At 38.6% G+C, this 26470-nt stretch overlaps 3 protein-coding genes across 4 annotated transcripts in view; 2 read left to right on the top strand and 1 right to left on the bottom strand.

Annotated features, from left to right (window-relative positions):
• ebag9 (estrogen receptor binding site associated antigen 9) lies at positions 1-6390 on the bottom strand. Of its 2 annotated transcripts, none has more exons than XM_040118303.1 (7): positions 6053-6390; positions 5479-5568; positions 5016-5097; positions 4650-4814; positions 3102-3212; positions 2018-2109; positions 1-831 (listed from the first exon to the last, which is right to left on the bottom strand). In XM_040118303.1, exons 2-7 carry the CDS (start codon positions 5559-5561, stop codon positions 714-716), a joined length of 651 nt encoding a protein of 216 aa, XP_039974237.1. In that variant the 5' UTR covers positions 5562-5568; positions 6053-6390; the 3' UTR covers positions 1-713. The 2 variants fall into 2 exon arrangements, with proteins under 2 accessions (XP_039974237.1, XP_039974236.1); XM_040118302.1 differs by having other exon boundaries at positions 5479-5573; positions 6053-6389.
• A 95-nt stretch (positions 6391-6485) lies between these two features.
• On the top strand, positions 6486-17586 carry ttk (ttk protein kinase). The gene is given in 26 exon segments (XM_040117355.1): positions 6486-6678; positions 6986-7170; positions 7823-7910; positions 8016-8238; positions 8512-8618; positions 8716-8859; positions 9050-9164; positions 9254-9335; positions 9476-9588; positions 10154-10229; positions 11359-11500; positions 11636-11858; positions 12263-12369; positions 12677-12820; positions 12932-13104; positions 13494-13639; positions 13797-13923; positions 14374-14466; positions 14608-14765; positions 15541-15692; positions 15800-15924; positions 16031-16105; positions 16233-16409; positions 17126-17222; positions 17332-17417; positions 17500-17586. Coding segments are annotated over 24 exon segments (3060 nt in total). The 5' UTR covers positions 6486-6678; positions 6986-7170.
• A 5289-nt stretch (positions 17587-22875) lies between these two features.
• bckdhb (branched chain keto acid dehydrogenase E1 subunit beta) overlaps positions 22876-26470 on the top strand; it is a 62768-nt gene continuing 59173 nt past the window's right edge. Inside the window, exons 1-2 of the mRNA XM_040118428.1 lie at positions 22876-23106; positions 25398-25475. Coding sequence (XP_039974362.1) covers positions 22929-23106; positions 25398-25475 — 256 coding nt within the window. The 5' untranslated portion in view covers positions 22876-22928. The remainder of the gene's footprint in view (positions 23107-25397; positions 25476-26470) is intronic.

Raw genomic sequence — 26470 nt, 5'->3', positions numbered from 1 at the left:
TTGAAAATCTTCAGCCTTCAGTTTAATGCATATTTCCAGTGTAATAAGGGCTGCACAGCACAGGGAGAAAAGATGAAATATCAAGCAACATTCATTGGAAAAAAAAGAAGCTTTCAGACAATGACAGACATAAATATAAAAAACACAATAATCAAGCAAACCAAGGGATGTCACTGGTATACAGTGATGCTTTAAATTAATTACACTCCTTTGTCTTTTGAGGTTAGAAATAAGACAAAGAAAAGGAATTTTATTCCAAAGCTGAGTTTCAAAAGGTAGCACAGGTACCATTTTATTCACAAATGTTCCTGGGAAAAACCAAAATAGAACATTTTTTTCTATGCTACCTTACAGATTTAATCAGAATTGAAATGGAGCCTTCTTATGCTGCTTCTAACCTTTAATCTATGATGAACTGGATTTTATAAATACAACTCTCCCTTGAAGACCAAATTGACCCTGCCACATGAACAGTGAGTATACCAGGTACGTTATCTGTCCTGAAGAATGATATGTTTTACACTTCTGCAGCTGGAAAAACAGACTAAAATCTCTGCTGGTGGAAACAGGGTGTAGGAGGAATTTGCTAACAGATAAGTAGTGTATGGTGATAATCCTGCTTGGTTTGATGACTTTAAAGATAGATTAACGATTGATTCAGTGTCTTTTTCACGCCTTATCCCTTTGGCTCAAAACTGAGCATTTCTAAAATGTTACGAGAGCTTGACAGCAATCTTCTGCTCCTTTTTCATCATTCTCTGAGCCTCTTTCTCCATCTTCTTTCTTTGCTGCTCCATGGATCGCTTTTCTCTCTCCGCCATCTTCTGTTGTCTGTTAAATGAAGGCAAAACAAACACATGATTGCAAGCAAGGTCATTACAGAGTACATAGACAGAACCCAGGTCAGTTGGGAGAGGGGAAAACAAAATCTTATTCCTTGTGCTGCTGGCGCTGTAAAAATGGTACATACTGTCACCTGCTGGTCATGGCGTGAATCTACACTACTCAAATAGAAAATGCCACTGTGAGCAGATAATGCTCAGTTGTATTTAACCTGTTAACATTCTGACTATTATGCTTTCATCTGTTCACAGTGATATGTTTAATAGACATTTGCCCTACTTACGACAACTAAGGTGGCCAGGAAGCCTATTGTATGTATTCTTTATTTTTTTTTCCTACAAAACCTCCCAGTCCATTACAAGAAGCGCAGATCAAGTCCTGGGTGTCACAATCATATTACACCAACTGGGAATCCACGTTAAAAACGAGAAGAGAATGACATGAAGTGTTCTGTTCCTTCAGTCCACACCGACCTCTGACCTCTGTTGAGCTCTTGCTGTTGTCAGAACCAGCTGTCTGTCAGCAGCACAGCTACTGAGGTGGCTGGCAAAACAGTCTTCACCGGGATAGCTGATATCAGAAATTTACTGAACAAAATTTGTTTTAAAGTGGGCTCCATGTGGATTATACAGGGGAAAAATAATTTTGTTTTTACTGTATCGATTAATTTATTTTGATCCACCTGCCCACCGCAGCAGGGGAATATGCCTGCACTGAATCTGGAACGCTTATAGCAAATCTTTGGGTCTTGATCAATCATTACAGATACCGTCAATAGGGTCACCACGTTAGTCTGAATTAAACAGGAGATTATGCTTCAGTAAGTGCCTCAGAGAATAAAAGAATAGACTCGGAGCATTAAAAATGTGGAGGGTCCCGGGGTGTCTCACGTCACACGTGCATGTTTCAGAGTCAGTGTGAATTGGTACCTTTGATAACATGGAAGCAAATCTGTTGGGTGAGATGGGGGAGTGACAGACATTAAACGCTTTATGTGTGGATTGCCGATAATGCAAATACTGTATGTTTGCAGACTGGTTTATGTGAGGTTTATATTTGACTGGTGCTTTATTTAGGATGAATGATGAACTTGGTCAACTGAATAATCCAGACAAACAGGTATAGGGCACATTATCTACTGTATATAGGCACAGATGCATTCTTGACACATTACCTGAGCACCTCTTCTGCTTCCCAGGTAGCATCAGACTCGTCCTCCCAGGCATTTGTGTCCTCTTGCCAATTATCCATTTCTCCAAGCTCAGCCTGTAGAAAAGTAAAGTGTCCAATTATAGCCCTGAAGATGCGACTATAAGAATAACATTTCTGTTGCGAGAGCTATAATTCCTGAATAAGACCAAAAAGCAAACTATGTATTTTACATTGCCTATTACCTCTTTACTGGACAGTCATTTTGGATGTCTCCTTTAGCTCTACCAGAGATATACTGTTTGTAAGAGACTGTACTGTCCACACTGTTGCATTTCTACTAGTTAACATTTTGTGTGCTAGTTGTGTTAATTATGCGGTAACTGCAAGGACAATCTAAAAAGTACTTTCAACACACCTTTCACTGGCTAGTTTCTCCTGAAAGTTAAAGTAAAATTCATTGTGTTTATGCAACTGGTTAAAAATGTAATTTTCAGATAGTTTGCATTAAACTGAAAAAGTTTTTTGTCTTTGCCACTTTTTACTCGCTCACAAATACCCATACATAACAAAAGAATTTAATGTTGACATGATGAATTCAAAGTGATCAGATGATCTTTGTTGAAGGCCCACGTAGTCATTTAAACTGATAGTATGTTTGAATACTTACATTTAAGTCTTGCCTCGTGTAGCTTTAAAAAAACTTTCTGTGCAAGCCTAACAAATTACACAGGAACTTTTACCTTCCCTTTCCATTCCAGCACCCTCTCACATATTACATTTTCGACTGATATCTCTTACATCTGCTGTTTTAAAGTAGCCTATAGAGAGTGTATAACCTATAGTCTACATACATACGTAACAAATCTGCTTGTTTATTTCAGTCTTTTACTGTTTCTTTCATTTTGTTATTGATGATTTTTCACGTAATAATTGTGTGAAAAATTTGTGTATATATTTTGACAGAGCTGCATTTCGTTTTATACTACTCTACACCAGAAACTCTGCTTGGTTCTAAACCTTCCAACGATCAAATAACAAAGACCCTGGATGTGTGAGGAGCATGAAAATCTGCCTGAAGCACCAGATGGTGTAAAACTGTAACTCACAGAGGGTGGATTGAAGGTCATCATATCCTGAGAGGCTGCCAGTCTGCTGGAGAATCCTGCTGAGCCATCAGGCACCAGGTAGTTCAAAGGCTCCCTTTTCTTCAGCACTATCTGCAATGTGGAAACCAGAGAGACAGGAGAGGAGCTCAGACTTTAACTGAGGCACTTGATGCATCACAATCCCATAACAGGCATAGATGTCAGTAGTTTTTCTATCTAAATTAGGCAAAACTCAAGAAAATTACAATGTCATTTGTTATTAAACATGCAGATGTCCTATTCTGTGCATTAGGGCATGTTTTCATGTATTTACATTATATCTAAATAATGTTCATATACATTATAAGCATCTCAAGGAAATTATTACTAGGAAATACAAGGAAATCGTGAGGAAATCAGCATTTCAATCAGTCAGCCGATACATTCCTATTAGTGGAGATTTTATATACTGGTATAACCTGATATTTCAATCAAGGTTTAATAAAAGATGAAACCACATTATTATATAATCTATCCTAGCAGGCATCATTTTAGTTTACCATTTACCTGTTTATTGATTTTATTAAAAAGGAATGACCACCAATTTGGGAAATTTTATCATTTTCTAGATTATCGAGACGTACATGTGTGGGTTGAAATTTATTTCATCGTTGCATGTCCACTACAGTGGTTGATCAGAGGCGTGCTTTGTCTATTTCTGCACAAAAAAAGGAGAGAGGTTGTTGCTCTGTCAAAGATGCCTTACAACAAGTCAAAAAAACTTGTTTACACATCTTAGTGTGTGTTTGTATTTACTGTAACATATCTAGGAATAGAAAATGACGCTGTGTTTTCCCTTTGGGATCAATAAAGTAATCTACCTATCTATCTATCTATCTGAACAAGTGGTTAGCTTATATACTGCAGCTTTCCATGACCAACAACTGGAAGCAGTGGCTGAACACAGTATCTCAGAGCTTCTGTCCACATGGTTAACTTCCCGGCTTTGAATACTTTCTTAAGTCAAAAGAAAATCCATCTGAATCATGGATATAGAGGTGACAGGCTTGCCAGCTAGTAAGATACAGAGCGTACAGAGTTGCAAGGTTTCTTGTCATGTTTGAGAGCAGAGATGGGCTACCTCACCTGACACAAAGACCAACTCTCCCAACAGCATAAAAATAAGTACACTTTTATGAAAAAAAATACATTTACCTTTAGAGAGCACTTTTGTTTATGCTGTCACCTATTAACTAAAGTGATCACAAGACAACATGTGTCAGGTGGTTTACCAGCTTGGCTACAGAATTTCATCCCGGAAACCCTGAGCTGCTACAGTATTACGCTTAACCTGTCTTTGTGAAAGGCTAGGGCAAACGCATCATGGAGCTATGTCGTTATTGAATGCACAGAGATTAAATTTATATGACCTTTGCTAAAAAAACAAAAAAAAACAAAAAAAAAAAACAAAAGACATTTTCAAAATGCCTAAGTATTCTTTTAACTAAATAATTAATATAATTGAAGCTGCAATACAATATGGATGAGCTGCCCTTCCTGTGGACATACCTTCTGTGTTTTCCTGATGGTGGGAGCCATGTCTTTGAAGTAGTCAGGCTCTTCATCGACATCGTTGGGTGGAGGGGAAACGTTTCCGTTGCCACCTTCAATCTTAATACTTGTAGGAGCCTCTTCATCCCACGAGCTCCATTCTTCAATCTCTGGCTGCGCAGACTAGAACATAAAATTCAATTTGAAGCCAAATTTGTCAGTGGAATTCAAGAGCAGGAGTCTGTGTAGGAGTTTATGAGTATAAGCAAATATATGCAAAATTAGAAAGTTTGTCCAGTAGTTACATCAGTTTTCCTTTCCAAATACTGATGGCAAGGCTCTGAATTTGTCAGGGCTCGTGCTGTTCCTTGATGTATTACTGACCTGCTTTGGCACTGATGATGAAAAATCCACTGTTGTTGGGAGAGTTATTTGATCACCACTGAGCTTACGCCCCCTTCCAGTCCTGCAGAGTAACACAATAAGATAAAATGTCAAGAGGAACTAAATCAATATTTTCAAAAGCAACAACTGATAGGACATTGTTATCAAGCGCTAAGGTCAGATGTCCTCAGTGTGAAGAGATTGTTCTGCCAACCATGGTTAAAAATGTTGCCAATTTAATGTTCTTTAAACGAATGAAGAGAGATTTAGTTGTGGATCAGATAAATGCACATTTCACCAGAAGATCCTGTCACTTTCTAAAGGGTATAAAGTTAACATTTTTTTCATGTATTTATGTTTTCAAATAAAGAAAGCAGAGTGACATTGGCAAGACTTCCATAAAGGGAAGAGCGTTTATCGGGGTACTGGACATGGCATCCGTGAAGCGTTCAGTTGTGCTCACCTGCATATCAACCTTTTAAAGAAAGAAAGCAAGCTGGCTAGACATGTGCAGATCTTGAAGAGACGGAACTGAGTGATGGCCATGATGAAACTGAACTGGTGGGAAAGAACAGAGATAATATCAGCATCTGGGTTTACAATGATGCACATGCGTGTCTCGTTTTGCTCCAGAGTATCAGGATGTGTAGTAAAGCAAGTCTCCAGCTGATCAATATTTATGCAGGGTAGAATAAAATTGAGAACAGCTGACCAGGAGTCAGTCCTTGTAAAGAAATGTGTTGGCGTACACGAACATAATGTACCACCGACCGGTCCCATTATTCATAATCTGGACAGCTGTGATTCTAGCCTCTTACTAAAATGCTACCCTGCTTGTGTGTAATTATAATTATACTACCAGATTTATACTTTTGTTAAATACGTAAATCTCACCGTAGAACAAAAAGATCGAACTGAGGTTCACGACAGATATAATACAAGCACTACCAGTATTTTAGCTAAATTAACGACACTAAATTTTCTACACATTGGATTTTTGCACCTTTGATATCATACACACTGTTAGCGTTACTCGCCTTGTAAGATGTTAATGCACCGTACGCAGAGCAGCTGCTTTCTTTTTGTGTGGCAGAAGAGACAAGTTCATTTATTTGCTAACCGTTGCTTGCTAGCTTCGCCCACAGGAAAACATGATATTTCTGAACCCTTTAATTGTCTTCGTAAGACGACACATTGGGAGTGAAAAATTATATCACTGTCATGTCAAAACCATGCATGTAACAGCTGCACACCCCAATGCGATTTCATGACAAAACTCCTAAATTTGTGTCGTCGCTCATCTCTGTCCCGTGGCTGCCATCTTTGAGCTGGGAGGAGCAGGAACAGGGAAGTGCAGCGTGGTGCTGCTGCATTCATGTGTTTGAGGAAATTGGACCACTAACAAATACCATTTTCATTTCCGTACACGAATTCCTCATTGAATTGGAGTTTGAACCATAGATTGTACATAAAGATAAGGTATATACATAGAAATGTAGGTACATACAGTTCTAAATTAACTGTCACAACACATGCAAGAGGGAAGGTGCTTAGTTTTGTATATTTCACCTCACACAGATTCAGGTGACATATTAGTAGACAGCACATACGAGAGACGTGTATCGCCCCTACACACATTGTATAAGAACATGCATCATATGTGGTGAGCGACAGACTGTTTTTTTAATCGTAACTTCAAAAGATTTATTTTTCTTCCAGCATGTTTTTCACAGAACTTATTTCCATTCATTTTTTCCCGCTAATTATGGCTAGGAACGTAATATTGTCCTTTTGTTCCAGACAAACAGGAAGCCTTACTGCTGTCATCTTTGTATTTGAAAATGAATTCTGTTGATGGAAATATAAATCCTGTCGAATGAAACAAACTCCCTTACGTAACTACTGAAGTATAAAATACACAATGGTAAATTAATTCTGTGTGATTTATTACACATTTTCATTAAATGTAGGAAAAGTTGCCCCCGTGACTGAAGGCCCTCAATAGTTTGAAACCCGAACGCACCCCGTCGTCACCACAAACTACCCAATCAACACACGACTTGGACGGAAGTGGCATATTTGAAAACTGGCAGTTGAACCCGACCTTTTTTCAATGCTCCGTAAGTGAAAAGGGATTAATGACAGCATAAACAAGGTGAGGCGTTTTCCACTGGAAATGCATTATTTTAATGTTATTGCAGATACACTTATTTATAAATGTTTAACTTCAACTGAGTTTGCGGGACCTACAGGGTAAACTATTCGCTAAGCTAGTTGTCGTTGACAACAGCGCTACATGATGGCTAACTAGCTAACCGAGCTAACTCAATTTGTAAACACGAAAGGAAATACTTTTGTAAATGAAGAACGGTGTGCAATTAGTTATTTATCATACATATTTCGTTTAAACTTTTAATATAAATATTGTTATGTCAACAAAACAACATACCAGGTATCGTCAGGTAAATTAATTATTACAGTAACGCTATTATGAAGAACAAACGACCCACAAAGCTGCAATTCGTTGTGGTAAATTAACGGTACAGATATTTTTTTGGAGTTCTTAACTATGGTCTCTATTGATACGTGAAATGGTATAACGTTACCGAATTAGAAGAGTGACCTGCAAGAGCTTTTAAAAGGTTTGAAATCTTGTGTATGACTAATCCACATTTCATACAATGAAAGAAACATTAAATTCCGATAGTTTTTAAAGGTATTTGGTGTTTTGGTGAATATTGTCATGCAAGAGTGCTCCCCGTTGTTATCCGGGCAACGTTTTGTATTTACATGCTCTTCAATTTCAGATGGAGGAAGAAGAGCATACAGACAGAAAGCAGCAGCTTGCCATGCTTCACCAAAAGCTCAACAAAATTAAAAAGTATCTCAATGAAGGTAATGATAATCCATGTAATCTTGTTACTGTAAAATCCATATACATCAGTATCCATACCGTATGTCTGTACTTTATCAAGTCACGGCACTTTGCTCTTGTTACAGATGACACAGACAATATTAACCAGGTCATCGGCTCAAACTCACCTGAATCGTGTCTCTCATATTTAATGGACCTGGAGAAGAAAGGGGACCCTCACTTGAATCATAACCACCTCACCAGACTCATTGACTTTTATACCAGAGTTTTCTCCAATATGCCACTGGGCAAACACTGTCAGAATGAGAGCTATGCCAGGATGTTGGTCAGATTTGCAGAACTAAAAGCGTAAGTAATCAGAATTTTTACTTGTGTCTCAAGACCTTTGTCCCCTTTCTAGTTTTAATTACACTAGGCATGATTTTTATGAAAGCAGCAATAATAACTTAAAAAATGCTTTACCATTCATTTCACTGTACAAATATCTATACAATGTAATGTTTTTATGAAGTCTCTTTGAGTTTTATGAAAAGCCCCATATTAAGGAAGTGATTTTGAATTTTTTGTAAAAATAGTAGTGTTGGCATTTAGTCTGTCTTTGTCTTTTTCTCTTTTTATTAGTATTCAAGATGTCAATGAGGCAGAAGCCAACTTCAACGTGGCAAGAGCTCACAGCCAGAACTTTGCATTTGTTCACATTGCACACGCAAAGTTTGAGCATTCTCAAGGTAGAGAGATGTGCTTTTTGTTCTCCTTGTGCGAATGAATACATTCTCAAGTCATGTTATCTGGTTTGTTACAGTGTCTGCTCTTTCATCTTACCAGGCAACACAAAGAGAAGCATTTACATATTGCAGAATGCTATTGAACTGGGTGCCAAACCGAAGGAATTGCTGGAGGCTGCCTTGCAAACCATGCAGAAAGGGAAAACACACCACCTCTGTTCAGAGGACAAGGAAAATGTACCATGTGGGTATTTATTCATGTTTTATTCCATGACATATGGTTAAATTATTTGACTAGTGTACAGCAATTGAGAAGGTCAGAGTTTACAGTTACAGTGCAGTATTATCAAATATTATATTAACTTAACATTGTCTTTATGCTTGTTATGCTTTCCAATCTGATTTTCATATTTTGCTGTGTTTCTTTCTGTCAGTATTGCCCAACAGTAATGTGCACGATTCTGTCAAAAAAGGCTCAGAATTCCAAAAAGTAAGCAGAATATCAGATGGGACAGGCGACTTACAACTCCCCAGTATTTTTGGTTCAGGGTAAGAATAAAAATACAGCTTTCAGTGTTTAATAAGGCCTCTGTTTGATTTACAGAATGTGAAATCTTATGTTGATTTCTGCACTTCAGGACTGAGCCCTTTGGTGGATCATCAGATGACCAACTACCAGGCTGGAGAGCTGGATCTCAACGCAAGAGAGCAGTTGGCATGGTGAGAGTTACATTTCATCCTTGCGTGTGTTATTACAAATTACTGTACCATACTTTTTTTTTTTTTCAAAGACTCAATGAAACTAATTACCAAAAAGTCCTTGAAGTTTTGAAGTTTTGTTCTCACCTTTTGATTTAAAGCCAGGGAGAGTTCCTGTGGTACCCTTCTCTATCCCAGAAAAGGATGATGATGACTACTTCCATGGGATGCCCTCAAAGAGAAGTGATCCATCAATCCCCCCCAGTTTGTCCAGGTAACTTTTTATAACATTTATTTACAAATGGCTTTAATTTGATTGACTGCGATGCAATATGGAACAGTTTTGTTAAATTAAACTAAATATAATACTGCTTACACTGAAGACAAGTTAACATTACTTTTACTGTTGTCCCTTGCAAGGAATGCAGGGGTTACCCAAATGTTACTTTAGAAACCTGCAATGGAGAAAACAGACTTTTTTTGTGTGTTTTTTGGTTTGTGTTATTGTTGAATTAAAGAATTCACCACACATTTTAAAACATCTGTTTAAAAAAAAAAAAAAAAAGCAGCGCTTTGGTTGGCTGAAGTATTATCTCCTTTCTCATATGCACTGCTTTTGTTTCATTATACGTATATACTGCTGAAAAACCATGTGGCAACCCTTGAAAAAGTATTGAGTCATGACACCGATGTAATGTATGAAATAGAATTTTGTGATTTGTGTTATTTCCCTCATTCACTTTGCATACTAGTTCTTGACTGTGTAAATCAAATGTTTAATAATAGGTTTCTTTTCAAGTGTTTCATATTTTGTTGATACTTGTTTAATTTTGTCACAGGCAAACATCTGGTTCAAACATGAACCCATTATTTGGGCTATCGTCCTCGAAGAAAAATGCTAGCGATGGAGATTTAGTTACAGTGAGTATAAACATCTTACAGTAGTTTGGATCTACACAATTTCAGAATCAACTCTCAGCTGTTTACATTATCAATGCTCTTTTCAGCAAAGATTTTCAGTCTAAGCTGGAAAAAGAAGTGTTATATATTTCTCTTATAATGCTTTCACACATGCACTGTAAAGGCCAATTCATACCTTCTGTCCACGAAGGTCCACTTTGGTGTGCGTCGCGTAAATGTCGTGATCCACGCAGAACCCTATGTGGACATCCGGGTGCAGCCCAAAATTTGTGACCACGTGGCTTGTATGCATAGCAAGTGCGCTGACTGCACATGCTCCAAATAACAAAATGGAGTCTTGTTTTGAAGAGAGGTTGTACAAGGAGCTCCAGCGTTACGCACATTTACATGATTCGTCTTTGAAACTAGTGTTAATTTCATCAGCTATTTTTAGATTTAGTCTTTGGCTTACTTCTGAAAAAAAAAAAAAAATTCGGACATTTTAGTCTTGTATTAGTCAAAGAAAAACCTTCCAGTCTAGTTTGACCCACTTTAGTAAAACTAAAGCAAACTGCTTTCAAATAAGTTTTCATCCAACTGATTTTAGTAATTAACTCTGGAAAGATGCAAAAATATTAGACAATCCAATCCTGTTCCTTTTTCATCAACAATAATGCATGTTGATATAGTAACATAGATATAGACGCCAAATTGCTTCGAACCCCTGGCGAGAAATCCCACAGACGCTTGGGAGAGAAAAATGTTTGTCATCAAAAATGGATATATAATGCGCATGCATCACAGCAAGTGAGTGGATGTGATGATAGGGTTTCTATCATAGAACTGGTACGAAACCTGATGAATACAAACACCTGAGGGTTGAGTACAGATGAGTCAGTAGCACCGTCCGCCATCTTTAATGTGCTGTAAACGACACACTGCGATTTTCGCAGGGTACTTTTAGCATCATGTCCTGCGTCCTGCACGCTCTACCCAGGCACCTCCCCTCGCCTGAACTAAACAGAATATTTTCAGTGAGTGAGAACATATTTGACACAGACAATCTGCTGTTGCGTGCTACATGTGTGAAAAGGCAACTCTGTACAATGTCCGGGCCGAACATTGTCCGGAGTTCATATGAGAGCAATACAACAGCTCTGTATTGCTGTGTTCTCAGCCACCAGCTCTCAGTCCAGAGCATTGCCCTTGGGAGGACCATGCAGCTGTGGACACCACCACCACACTCCTTCACACACATGACACACGGGACTCCTCGAGAATGGAAGGTACTGTATGACCTTGAAAATATGCTACACCGAATGCTCTGCTGTTTGTTGATTAGTCAGTGACACCTTTATAACTGTGTGAACGATGTGCATTTAGTGTACTGACTGTTTTCATATGTTGTTTCTCTCTGGCAGATGTAACTTACAGTTTTGACCAGGTCATCAAAACAAATTCCCCCGAGTCCTGTTGGACATATCTGATGAACCTGGAGAAAAGCGGCAACCCTCACACAGACATCAGCCTCCTCAACAAACTCAAGGATTGTTATTCTAAAATCTTCTCCAGGCTGCCAATCAGACAATATAGCAAAAACGCCTGCTATGCCAGAATACTGGTCAGATATGCAGAACTCAAGGGGTAAGTGGATGACAATACTATATCTGCATTACAGCCTGGGATTTTTTGGTGTGGGCTGGTGACTTTTCATTGTAGGTGTGGTTAGGGTTGGGCAATATGGATAGAATATACATAAACACAAAAATCTGTATGTTCTAAGAATTCAGTTGGTAAAAGGTTCACCTGTTTCTGAAATGCTTTTTCAATTCCTTACTTGAATGCAATTTAAATTAGATAGATAGATAGAGAGATAGATAGATATCTATAAGACACACACGATATCTTGATTTGATTTGAGAATTTTGTCGCATTGTAATTCTGTGAATGGATGATAAGTATTTTTGTATGACATCTATTAGATGGTAAAACCCTAAAAAGGTTATGTCATGTGCTAATTATGTATAACCACATTTCTTTTTCTGCAGGATTGAAGATCCAGATGAAGCACAGGACCACTTCATAGTTGCAAGATCCAATTGCAAAGGCTTTGCCTTTGTCCACATAGCACACGCCCAGTTTGAGGTCTCTCAAGGTATTATGGATCATTACTTATTTTCATTTCCCAGAAATCTGATATATGGAAGAGATAAACACAAACAAAATGCATGCAATTTGAGTACATGGTAATTAATGGAATACATGAGGAATTACTATTTGCAGCAATGATCATAGCAACTCTAAAATTGATAGCATGTAGCTTAAGGTTAGCCAGTGTCCAGTACTCTTACAACTGTGTAATGCTTCAAACTTTGCTCAGTCAGTGAAGTGAGTACTTGTCTAGACAGCCTTTCTGCACAACATATTTAAAGTGCCATTTTTCCTACCTCATTCCTGTTAAGGTAATGTGATCAAAGCAACTTCAATTCTACACAAAGCCCAAGCATTAAATGCCAGGCCAGCTGGGCTCCTGGAGGTGGCCATACGTAACCTTAAAGCTGGGAACAAACAGCTTTTGAATACCAAGGAGGAGGAACATCCCACAGGTAGAAGGAGAGTTTTTAATTGCAAATGGCAAAACACTGGAATGGACATGGTTTGCAACTTGAGTTTTTTTTGTTTTTGTTTTTTTAATTTCTCCTGTTTTTTTCTTTGAGATTTGCAATCAGTTGTTCCGGTAAGCATTTCTACTTATGGTGGGAACCACGAACTTCAGCTTCCTGCTCGGGTCCCTGTGAACCGCTCAGTGGAACAGCCTAAACCTGCCAGCAAAGAGCCCATATCAGAGTGGAAGATGCCAACTCTCGCCAACCGGCATGTTTCTCCAGAGGTCTGGTAACATTCTTTATCTACTGCTAGTGTCGGTGCAATGCATTTTTACCAAACTTTTGAAATGTTTAATTTAAAGAGGAAAAAAAAAAAAGACCAAATGTTATTTTAGAATCATTATTTATTTTGGAAAGCCATTTTGGAGTGTCAGCTACTGCTAGTTTATTTAGTCATCAGCCCAGGAAAATATACCAGGTAGGGAAATCTGCACACAAGACAACATAATAATTTTGTCCAACTTTGGGTTTCCGTGCATTGTCTTCATACTCAAAAACATTGATTCTTTTTTTATGACAATTTCAAATCATTTTCAAATGAACAAGGTTGTGTTTTAGTCTCAAAATCTTACCCTAGTGCCATTCACATCATTCCAAATTATTTTATTCTTAGGATAAACGTACAACCCCACCTGACCCAAGACCTGTTCCTCGTTTGCCGGAGTCGTTTCCCACTCCATCCCTCCAGCTTCCGTCCAGACTGAACCCACAAACAGTCTGCCAGACACCAAACAGCTACAAAACCCCCTGTGCTAGCAGGTAATATATTGACTTGGGTGTCTGCTGGTCTAGAATATTACCAGTGGCACTTCATTTGCTTTAAAGGTCATAGAAATTATCTCGTTTCTGTATTTCTGTACCATCAGAAAATCTGCCCAGTCACACTTACTCCATTTTTTTTTTTTTCCCCTCTCAGCTTTATTACTCCTATTGTAAAGAGAGGTACTGAGGTGTTTTCCTCTGCAGTAGCAGCACACAGAGCTGGATCTGTTCAGCAGCCATGCACACCTCTAAACCAAGCAGCCTGTTTCCAAACTCCACAGGTACAACATGTTCACGCCCTACCTTTGCCATATAATTTTTAGCCTCAAATGTGTATCCCCTGGAATATTGTATTCCACCAGAAACACAGTTTTTAACGTCTGTTGTAACAAAGGGCAACAATCACTTAACAGTGTCAAGTAGACTAAGTAACTTCTAATGAATTGGAAAGGTGTTACCGCCAGACAGGGATTGATGTTTGTGTACAGCTACAGCAACACCCCTAGCAACCCCTCAGTCACATGATCAGAGGAGATCTTGGCCTTTTATTTTCTAGTGCATTAAAAATATTACAGCAGAAATGAAACAGAAAAACCTGGACAAAGACATCAATGTAGCTTGTCTTGGAGTAAAAAATGCTTTGTAGGGGACCTTTTCTGTTTTCCGGTTGTTACACAAGGAATCCTTCCAAACTGTAATGGCAGGATGCGTCTGTTTGAATCTCATTCTAGGCTTCCCTTACGGCGTTGTCAAATGAATCCATTACCATTAAGGGCAAGCAGTTCTTCATCCTCAAGATGATTGGACGTGGTGGATCAAGCAAGGTCAAACATTATTTGTGAATTTCTATGATGTATGGGGGAATTTTATGTATATATGTTCTAACATTTTATTTTCATTGATGTTTTAACTACAATAAAATTAGTTGTACTTGGTTGACTGACAGGTTTGTCTTGTTTTTCCAGGTCTACCAGGTCCTCGATCACAAAAAGCAGCTGTTTGCTGTGAAATACGTCGACCTCGAGGAGGCTGACGCTCAGACAGTAGAGAGTTATAAAAATGAGATTGAACATCTGAACCACTTGCAGCAATACAGTGATCAAATTATAAAGCTCTATGACTAGTGAGTACATGGCCTATCCAACAATATCAATGAATTGTATAGGAATCACCATGAACCTTTGTGTCTGTTTAAAGATTTAATTATAAGGCTGCAAACTACCAATTATTTTCAGTATCGTCATTAATGTCTATAAAATGCCATGAAAAATTTAAAAAAAGATGTCTTTAGATGTCTTGTTTTGTCCTATCAACAGTCCCATACACATAGATATTCAGTGAACTATCATTTATGACAAAGGCAAATATCAAATCTTCATATTGAGAAGCAGCAAACAGTAAATGTTTGGCATTTTTGTCCAAATAAATATCTGAAATATTTAATCAATTATCAAAAATAATTGACAATTTTCTGTTGATCAACTAATTGATTAATCAAATAATTGTTGCAGCTGTATTGAAATATTTTGTAAAGTTGCACTGTAGCAGCAGTAAAATGCTACTTATAAAAATAGAGCAAATAGGGGACATGAAATAGGATACCACTGTAATGTGACATTACAGCAATTCACGAAAATAGAGCAATTGTAGAACATAGATGAAGAAAATACGACTCTTATGTATGATATGAAAACACTAGGGATATGGAATATAGTTATGTGGTATTATATATAAATAAATAAATGGCCGAAAAGGATTAATATGTATTAAGCCCAGACAAAAGGAGAGGAGAGAAATGGGGATTAAGTTTGGATACCCAGTAGAAGATGTGAAGAATATGTTGTTTCTCATGAAACACGATCGCGATGATGATTTTGTGTGTGTGTGTGTGTTTGCAGTGAAATGACCAACAGCTACATCTACATGCTGATGGAGTGTGGAAACTTGGATCTGAACACATGGTTGCGAAACCGCAAGACAGTGAATCCGCTTGAGAGGAAGTTCTACTGGAAGAACATGCTGGAGGCCGTCCATACCATCCACAAACATGGTTGTCTTTCTATTAAAGCTCTTGGTGCTGTTTATTAAATGGTACACTAAAATGATCTTGATTCCTAACCGTTCCAGATATCTATTTCTGATATGTCATCTATGTAGGAATAGTCCACAGTGACTTGAAGCCAGCTAACTTTGTGATAGTGAATGCCTCACTGAAGTTGATTGACTTTGGCATCGCAAACAGAATCCAACCAGATGTAACAAGCATCATGAAGGATTCACAAGTAAGATTTTTGTTACATGTCATACACTGAATGTACACTGAGCCTCATACATGGCGCATTAACATGGAGCCCGGCTGACTGGTTTATGGTTGTTTGTAAAATACAGGTAGGCACCCTGAACTATATGCCTCCCGAGGCCATCAAAGACACGTCATCCCAGCCAGGAAAAGCACGCTCAAAGGTACTTTTCTTTTTTCTTTTTTCTTTTCTTTTTTTTTTTTTGTACTCACTGTTTCCGATTCATCAATCTGCATTAACCTGTGATTGCAGTGGAGATGTTTAAAACATTGTCGGATTTTGTTCCACAGATCAGCCCCAAAGGTGACGTGTGGTCCCTTGGATGTATCCTGTACTGTATGACTTATGGGAAGACTCCATTCCAAAGCATCACCAATCAGATTACCAAGCTGCACGCCATCATTGATCCGTCCCATCAGATTGAATTTCCTGACATCTCAGAGAAGGATTTGCTGGATGTGTTGAAGGTGAGAGATCACGACTACACTTTATTAGTGATTATGTGAAAACAAAAGATACAAATAGATCTTACATGCCTTACATAATTGGTTACCAGTACCTGGAGATATCCAGTATTTAGTTCTATAAAGGGCATTTGAAATGATAGTGGTGAAGCTGATTGACCCTTAAAACTTTGTGTTTGACTGATAAATTAGTCTTTACACTTGGAATATATTGGCCTTTTCTTAAAAATGAGAGGCTGAGGCCAACTACAGTATAGGATGTAATTCTCTTTCTTTTTTATCAGTAGAAAAGGATGAATGTCAAAGTGACAATAAATCTCTACAAATATGTCTGTGTTAAGTACAAATACGATGCAAAATAATGTTTGCATAGGTTCATTATTTTGGGGAAGGCGTGTAGGTCAATTATTTTCATTTTTATCCAACTTATATCAATTAGATTTTTTTAAATCATTTCCCATCAAAGGTTTTCAGTTGATCGGTGACAAAAATCCTGGGAAAATAATTTACTACAAGCACTTTATACAGGACATGCACTTTAATAATTAGTTTGTTAAGGAAATAAACAGCATAATAGCTTTAATGGGCTTTTAGCATTTGTTCCCAATCCTTAGCAGATGTTTCACATAACAAATTCATAGATTTAACAGTGTCATATCTTAAAGGTGTAGTTGACGCAATGTAAAATTCAATAAGCCGTGTTTGTCTGGTTGTTCCAGAGGTGCTTGGTACGAAACCCCAGAGAGCGAATCTCTATTGCAGAGTTGCTGGAGCATCCATACCTGCAGCTGAGGCCACAAGCATCATCTGAGCCAGGTATAGACAGAGAGACAGACACTCTCACTCGTCAGTAAAAAGTCTTTGTACTTGGAAGTTCTGCTGTTCACCATGTGACCCTGACCTGTACTCATTTTACTTGTTTCAGAAGGCCCATGTAACAGTGATCTCAAGAAGATCCTAACAGACCTCGCCGCCCTCCAGTCTCCAAACAGCATCATACGAGCTGCAAATGTAAATTTCACTCACTAGAACTTGTAACTTTTTCTCTATCTCCGGGTTTTTTAAATAATAATTGTGCTTCGGCTTTTCACAGAATCTGGCCAAAATGTGCAGCAGTGGCAGGAAGTTGGATGTTGCAGAGTGTGCAAAGTCATCAACCTAACTATCCTGGAAAATGTGATTGTGGATATTTCCTCCTTTTTTTTTTTTTTTTTTTTTTTTTTTAAATAATGACCCTTAACCCCTGTACGTAACCAGTACAGAAACAATATTTTCTGTTGTAGTTACTAAGTAATCTATATTTGTATGTTTATCTCCTTTAAACAAATGTATTACTTCATTCTTTTCTTTTTTTACCTATGTTCTCTGATAATAAATGCAAGCATACAGCAGAGTCAGATACACATACTATACACTTAAGAGTTGTTTTATTTGTCTCATCTGATATAAGGGGTGTCATTTTAACACACTTATTTGTGCTGGATATATTAGATTGCTCAAAATATTTACTAAATAAAAATAACAGTAAAACAAAACAGTAAAATAAACATGATGGGGATATTTTTTTCTGCAAGAAGCATCTTTTCAGTTGTCAGTAAGTAAATAATTGTTTTCTTTTTAAAATTTCAATCCTCCCCAGAATAATTAAATATGTACGTTAATCCCCTATGAGAAGTAGCCTCTAGTGACAGTAACACAAAAGGGAAATAAAACTCAACTTTCATCGCTTCCCTGAATTCTGTTTGATTCTCACATTGATAATTGATGATGATGATGATGTTGACGCTTATGCTGGAAGATGGATGCTCATAGAAATGTGCTTTCATGCATTCAGAAATGAAGTAGTTTTTTTCCACTCTCTCTCATTATAGCGATTAAATGCTAATAGCGATTAGCATTTTGAAAAAAAACTTATAGGTGTTTTAAATCTACAGAGTTCAAAAACTTGAATTGGTCTTTGGGGAGATAGATTTTAAAGAACTGACAAGGAGCAAAAATGTTTCTGAAGTGCTTGTAGTTTCATGTGGTTTTCCTATTATGAAATTAGGTGGAGAACAGCACCGTCTTCTGACCTATCGGTGTTTCTAAAACCCATCTAAATAAAGACAAGCCATTGCTCGCCAATGAGAAAGCTTCTGTAAAACCCCATTTTCCGAAGTTACGTCAACTGTTATTTTACAAAAAAGGTACATAAGACTGGCAAATAAATAGCTGCATAGCCTTGATTTATATAATTTCTTTTCTAACATTATGTTATATAATGTGACTTTGAGACAGGCCCACAGGAATAAGTATGCAGCAGCTGCCTTGGCTTATGTACTTTAGTGCCGTGGATTCAGTCAAAATACCCCAAATCATTCATCTTCTACCCGCTTTGCCATAATAGGTAATCCATCTTAATCCAGCCTTGATTATATAGAAACCTTTTCATAGTTTCATCTTAAAATAGAGAGATGGCACTTATTGAAAAAATATATACTATAGTGAGGAGAATATTCTTATTAATAATGAAACTTTTATTTATTGCTTTATTACTATTGACAGTCAGGTGCTGTTAAGCAGAGGTGAAAAGTACATTCACTAAAGTAGAATTTCTGCATTTTCAAAAACTGTCTGCTGATTAACATCAGTATGATGTTGATATGCAAAACTGTATTCTGTTCATTCAGGCTGTATCAGTGCTGACAATTTACCTGAGGTTTTGTTTGGTGATACTAAAAGAAACATTGTCCATGTGTCACTGAAACACATTGCATACTTTTATTCAAGATATTTAAAAATATATATATTTGGCTATACTTGTGTAGACTCTAATTTGTGATTTTTACTTTCAATTGAGTGTTATTGGGTTGCGGGTTGGATTACTTAAATTCAAGGACCTAAAGACTTTTTCAATAAGATGTGTTTTGGTAATGTTTTGGTGTTTTGTTCATGTGACATGGAGCAGTAGTTCGAAGATTGGCTTTGTTTCTGTCTTTGGATCCATCAGCGCTCCACTTGGACAGCTGTCCTTGTGCCAAAACCCAGCCGGACTACTTCTTTTATTTATTTGGACCTCTGCACTGGTCCACACTGGGGAAAATAAATAAAAGAATAGAGTAAGGGTGAAAAGCATCGCTGGCCTTAGTAGCAGAGTCTAGGGGATTGTCCTCATACAGCCATATAAATAAAAAGGCTGTTGACACAGCGGACATGACGTAAGTGACATTTACCATCCGCATGGAGCTTATCACTCAACAGGTAAGAGTGTCACCTTCAGTATTTCACCTGACTGAGTATGAAAACGTGAGCTTGGTATATGCTGAATGTATACATTTTGTTGTTTACGCTCTTTTTTCTTCTCTAGTTGCTTTTAACATTTGCTGTCAAAAAATGCTATAGCCGACAGAAGCTGTGAATGGGATTCTGTTGAGTCTTTTTTTCCCTTCAATGCAAACTTTGGACAACTCCAGGACCCAAAATGAAAAGAGGTACAGCATAAACGTAATTTAATTGTATTATGTTACAGTACAATTTTACATTTACAGTTAATGGATAACCACATATAGTAAAAATGGGCCTATACTTACTCTTTATTTACAAATGTATACATTAATCCTGTCTGTTGCTGCTCTAGTTTTTGTCATTGTTTTTTCCCCACCTTTACGGTCATTTTGGATGAGTCTGAGACCTCGGAGGAGCCCAAGACCCAACAATGAGATGAGGGAAGGACCCAGAGATGAGAAACAAGATAATGAACAGCCCCAGGAGGAGAAAAGAGATAAGGAAAGCAACATTTCCACAGTCCATGATTGTCTGGGCAGTGTCTACAGTATCTAAGGTAACCACCAATTGTAAAAATGGCCCTACAGATAGTGTATGTTGACATAAGGAGACAGTGCTGTGTAAGAAACTGATTTCTCATGACAAGTTTTAGGTTCTCTGTTACGCTTGCCGAGCTGCAGAGATGATTCTCTCATCCAGAGAACTTGCTCAACACCATGGTTTCCGGTCTGATGAAAGTGAAATCCAAAAGACTCACAGAGATGCAGTTTGGAGTTGCAGGTATCCGGCCACGCGGGCAACACCATGCCTTGGACCAAGTGAGTGGAAGTTAGAACTGAGCTGTACGCTGTGTCTAAGTTTATTTTTCTCACCTTTTTTAAACTTTACAGCCTTCGTCAAACCCAAAGCCTTTGCCCACCTTGTTAAGGTCATTTGTTGATGCCAATAGCTTATGATCAGAATTGTAAAGTCACATTTAAATATCAGACTCTACCATCTCTGTGTGAACTTGTCCGGTTAATCTTTGTGATGAGGCCGCTGTCGGAGGTACTGAACTACCCTGAAGAAACACCTTCCATGTAACAATACTGGGGATGAGCTGGTACAGAACACTCAGGGCAGCGCAGCTGAAGATTTTCCAGAAGGATATTCGACATGATCAGAGACTTCAAATAAAAAGTCAAAACAAGAAGAATCGTTTCAGTTGGGTTTTAAGGTTTACATTCTGACCTCTTCATTAATGTCCTGTATATGTTGTAATTAAACTTTCCTTGTATAACCCCGAAGGGTCATTTTGAAACCTTTGGGTATACTCAAATGGGTAACGGTGCACATAAAGAGTTCCATATTGACCCCTGCCCAGAGAAGACACTTGTGATACTGTATATCATTTATATATTAGGTACAGTACCACTGTGACATTCCGTTGACGATACAAGAGCTGTTTGAGTCTCGTTATTCACAAAAAGAGTTTGTAAATGGAATTGAATGATTACTTTTTTGTTAATTCGGAATTTCATCCACAGTTTGTTCCGCATTTCTAAAACTAACAGGTTGTCCTCTCTCTCTATGTATAGTTGTAGACATGTTTGCAGAAAACACATACTAAATTCCACCTGGTCACATTTTTTATTTAGCATCATTCGACCCCAAACATACATTATAGTATATTCTCTCCTTTTTATTTTATGCATTCTTAATGAGGAGTTGGATATCAAAGGAAATATGTCTGTTGTCCTTAAGTGAAACAAAAATCTTTTATAACCTAAGTGGAGAAAAGAGAGGGTTTCTGTCTCCTGAATTATATCTGATACAAAGATGCACTGATTCAACTTCCCACACTGATGTTGCAGTTGACATCGGTAAACGCTCTGGTTTGTACTCTTTGTTATGTATCTAATATGATCAGGGGTCGCGACATGTCTTATCAGAGGCGGAGCACTTTAAGCTGATACACACTTCAACAAATGTCAGTAGGTCAGGATCAAAGCTGGCTCAGCGACCGGGCAAAGCGGGAAACCGACCACGAGCCCCAGACCGGCAGAGGCCCTAAAAGCACTGGGTTCACTATATATCAAGTGGTTGTGCCATTTATGAATTGGAACCACTGAAGTGCAACACCAGCTAAGATGGGCCGTTAATTGCTGAATTTTGTGGGCCTGGTTCTTGTAGAGAGGCCCTGTGTCGGTGTGCTTTCATTTTTAACATCGTTATTCTATTTTTTTTTCCACTTTTGCTTTACAAAGACTTAAATGATTAACCAGTAATTGAAATTCCCAATTAATTGGTTCATCAACTTACATCATTTCAGCTCTAGAGTACTGGGTGGTCTCTGGTCGCCTAAGGAAGCGATGAAACAGCTATGTATAGTGAGGATCAGTCGGAGGCCTAACAACTAATTTTTGCCCTGGGGCCCCCCAGGTTAGTCCACTGGCGCAAAATGAATACTGTTCTACGGACTGAGAAGACCTCAAGTGAGCTTTCTGGCTTTCATGCTGAACGCTGTTTTGGAGTAACAGAACACACTGCCTGAAATGTGGCCAAATCAAAGTATAGACCTCAGTAGCGTCAGGTGTGTCGGGACTTGAAAAACGGTTAGCTCGGTCATCCGGCGGCCTGCCTGGGCGGTTTTTGTCGAGCAGCGTCGGGTAAACTTGCATTGCCCGCTGGTGCAAAGAAGACACGCCGGTCCACGCAGACCTGGAACGGGGGATGTTGCCCCTGAACAAAGCGAATTTGGCCTCTTGCATAAGCGTGCGCTCCGGCTTTATCCGAAATCTGCCCCCCCCCCCGCCGCAACACGCCCTCCCTTTCGACCAATCACAACCTTTCTCTTCTCGTGGAGGCTGGCATGTGGTGGAAGTGACGAGAGTTCTCACTCTGCCACGAATCCCGGGTACCACCGAACCACCGACAGCCTAGGAATCACTCACTTCTACAAGATGAAAAGGATTTTCTCTCTATATTCTAACATAAATTGCAGTAGCTTTTAAAATTGTAACACAAAGACATATTACTGAACATATTATTCAAAACTCCATGGGATATCATCGTTAAATGTAAATATAATCCTTATTTTATCTTGACTCTACCGAAAAATCACGAACCAATACACTATTGAAGAGTACCGACAAGTAACCCGGAAGTGGCTCGGGATTTTGGCAGTGTTCCTCCGCCGAGTGCTTGTATCCTTATGGCACTAGACGATCTTCACACTTTAACTCATCTTGCCCTTCCTGGTCAGGCATAACAACAGTGATGGCGGCTGCAGCACGGTTCTTCGTCCGAGGTGCCAACTCGAAACTTTCCATCGCTCACAGCTCTTTCGGAGCCACTCTGCTGAAAGTGTCGCCGAGCTGCAACTCCCGTACAAAAACACAACGGCGACATGCAGCGCACTTTACCTTCCAGCCTGACCCCGTCCCGACACAGTACGGTGAGTGGCTGGCTAGCCGGCTAACCTTAGCTCCATCAACAGGACCGAATTGTGTAGCCCTGGAAGTTTCTGCAGTTGAGCTGTTTTAGACAAGTGACTTACCGGCATTATAACACTTTGTGGTTAGGCGATATGAAAAAGTTGGCAAATCTGAATAGATAACGATAAGAGGACCAACTACCTTCGGCATTCAAAAATGACCGTTTAAAAATGTCACTTTCAGTAACTGAACTATAGCTGGGTTTAAACATCTCGTTTTGTTTCACACTGTCGGCTTGCAGATTGTACCTGGTTGGTGTAGCATGAGCATGACAGCACTGAAGGACTTTTGGTATCTAGAGTTGCAATCAGAAAATAGTCAACCCCCCAAAGATTTTAAGGATTTATTCATTAAAGTCTTCTCAAAGAGCAGGATTCTGCTTCGGGTGACCTTCTTTATGAGCTGAGTGGTACATAAACTCAACACAGAAAATGCATGATGTAGTATTTGTGTGTAACAGTACATTTTGTAATGATAGCAGAGTCACAATTATTCAAGCCCTATATAATATTGTTGTTTTCAAAGCTGTCTGTCAGTTTTTATGGCCTAAAGTGGAGTTGAAACATAATCAAGCCTTTGGGAACTCAATAATGATCCTTCATTTGCTTCAGCTGTGATGCATATATAAACCCCACTCATGAAGGTATTCAAGGTGAGTTGCAATAGTGGGAAAGACAAAGGAGCTTCCACAGGAGCTGAGAGGAGATTATTTCATCACACCTGAAGGGCCGTGGTTATAAGAAGATTTCCAAAAAAAATGATATTCTAAAAGACACCATTGGGAGCATTATAAGGAAGTTTCAAACTTATGGAACAGCTGCAAACCTGCCTGGCCGTGGAAGAAAGCCCAATATCTCGTCAAGGGACATTAGCAGCTTAGGACAGCTAAGAGAAAACTCCAGTGTGACTGCGAGACACCTACAGGATGACCTGATGAAGGCTGGTACAAGTGCTTCAGTGGCAACTATAAGACGTGCAAAGAATGAGCAAGGACTTCATGGCCGGACTCCAAGACGCACTCCACTCTTGACCACAAGGAACATCAAAAGTCGACTAGAATATGCAAGGAGGAGTTCTACGGACTGCTAAAACCAAACTGGACCTGTTTGGACATATGGACGAGCGGCGTGTCTGGCGTGCGGAAGACCAGGCTTATGACCAGAAGAATACCATCCCCACGGTCAAGCGTCGAGGCGGGTCACTGATGATGTGGGACTATTTTTCTGCGGCAGGAACTGGCAATCTTGTTCATGTACCTGACATCATGGATTCCCAGAAATACCAGGCCATTTTAAAGAGGAGCGTGATGCCTTCTGTTGACAAATTAAACCTTGGTGATCATTGGACTTTCCAGCACGACAATGATCCCAAGCACACCTCCAAGTCAACCAAAGCTTGGTTGAGAAAAAGATCCTGGAACGTCCTGGAGTGGCCGCCTCAGTCGCCAGATTTAATTCGGATTGAAAATGTTTGGTGGGATGTAAAGAAGGCGGTTGCAGCACGGCAGCCATCAAACATCACTGAGCTAGAGGCTTTTGCACGTGAAGAATGGGCTGGGCAAAGATTCCGATCGAGAGGTGTAAGAAGCTTGTCAGCACTTACCGAAAACATTTGTTAGAAGTTATAAAAGCTAAAGGATACGCCACAAAGTACTGAAGCTGGGGGTTGAATAATACTGCACGTGTTAAAAGTTACATTTTTCATTTGAACTTCAAATTTGTTTACTTCTGTTGTCAACATAACTCCTGTATTAATAGATATTTTTTGCTGTTCGAGGTTTTTTGTCATTTATTGTCATTATCTTTCATCCACATCACTATAATGTCTTTTTGAGGTGACGGGGTTGACTATTTCTGATTGCAACCTTATATGATATCTCATAGTGTGAGACAGTTCCTAATTGGTTGTGAGCTCACTGTTTATCCTGCAGTACATCTGACCAGGATGTTGGCACTCACACAAGGTGCTAAAATTTGTAATGGATCTAAAAAGACAACCCAGTATGGAGACATTACTAGTATCATTTGTTCCTTTACTCTAACAATGAAGCTTGTGTCCCATTGATTGAAATCAGTGAATCATTGCCAGGTTTCAGTAATGTCATTTATGTCATGAAATAACTGGTTTGGTCACTTATGTTTGTGACTGTGTGTGTGTGTGTGTGTGTGTGTGTGTGTGTGTGTGTGTGTGTGTGTTTGTTTGTTTGTTTGTTTGTTTTAAACCCCCTTTTTAAAAAACAAAAACCTTTTAGGTCCCACACAGAAGATGAACTTGTTCCAGTCAGTTACAAGTGCCTTGGACAACACTCTCGCCAGTGATCCTACAGCAGGTAGGATGCCAAAACAAGAAATGGAATTTTATAATCGTTAAATGAAAATCTTTAAAACATCTACTCTGTTACCTCACTAACTGCAGTTTTTTTGAAAGTATGCATTGACCTACAGTCGGACTCTGGTCCAAGTCCATCATGATGAGTAAATGGAAATCTTAGTTAGTTACACATGCTCTTCCTTGTTAGGTTGTTATTCCAAGTCAATGCATTTTTAAGAACTACATAACATGGTGACAATAGCATAGAATCATAATTGATGGAATCTGCCAGTCTTGGCGACATGTGGGTTCAGGAAATTGAAATCTAAGTTGTGTCTTCATTGTGAGTCCTTGATTTTGGAAGTAAAAATCCCAGTCATTTTTCCCACAGGCAGTGTTATGTAGGGCTTCAGCAAACAGTTATTTCCATTGTCCACTAATCTGACAGTAATTTTTTTGATTAGCCATTTAGTCTGTAATGAAATCTCAAAATATTGTGGAAAATGCCTCTCACATTTTCCCCACAAGTCACAGATGAGAACACCAAATGTCTTGTTTTGTCTGACCATGACTCCAAAGCCCAAAGATATGCAGGTTACTGTCGGGCCACTTGAACCTGAAAAAATGCTTGTTATTTTTGCTTGTAAATGGACTGAAATGGTTAATTGATTATCAAAACAGTTGAAGATTAATTTTCTGGTGATCAAGTAATTAATCAGCAAATTAATGCAGCTTTAATGTTATGTGGCTCACAGCTCTTCATACGGCATTAAACTCTCCCAGTGAAATCATCAGTACAAAAGGAGAACAACTGCATTAGAAATGATCTGGTTCTTTGATTAAAAAATGAAGGTAAGAGGCTGTGTACATGAAATCTTAACGGCATTTGTTAACTTCTCCCCTTAACTGTGGGTGAAAGCTAAAGATTACGATACTGAGAAATGTGACAATACAATACAGCTTAAATAAATTAACTTTTGGATTCTGGGTTACATTTATATAAATTAAACTGTT

This window comes from Xiphias gladius, chromosome 22, assembly GCF_016859285.1.
Source record: "Xiphias gladius isolate SHS-SW01 ecotype Sanya breed wild chromosome 22, ASM1685928v1, whole genome shotgun sequence".
NCBI lineage: Eukaryota > Metazoa > Chordata > Actinopteri > Istiophoriformes > Xiphiidae > Xiphias > Xiphias gladius.
The sequence above is the reverse complement of the archived record's forward strand: the minus strand, read 5'-3'. Positions and strand labels throughout refer to the sequence as shown.

Bases quoted from the DNA above. Each gene is read 5' to 3' on its own strand.
- ebag9 (XM_040118303.1), bottom strand. From the start codon at position 5,561: ATGGCCATCACTCAGTTCCGTCTCTTCAAGATCTGCACATGTCTAGCC. The intron at 2,110-3,101 runs GTGAGTTACAGT...ACTTTTCTACAG, and splicing joins TGACCTTCAATCCACCCTCT to GCTGAGCTTGGAGAAATGGA. The intron at 832-2,017 runs GTAATGTGTCAA...TTCATTTAACAG, and splicing joins GAAGCAGAAGAGGTGCTCAG to ACAACAGAAGATGGCGGAGA.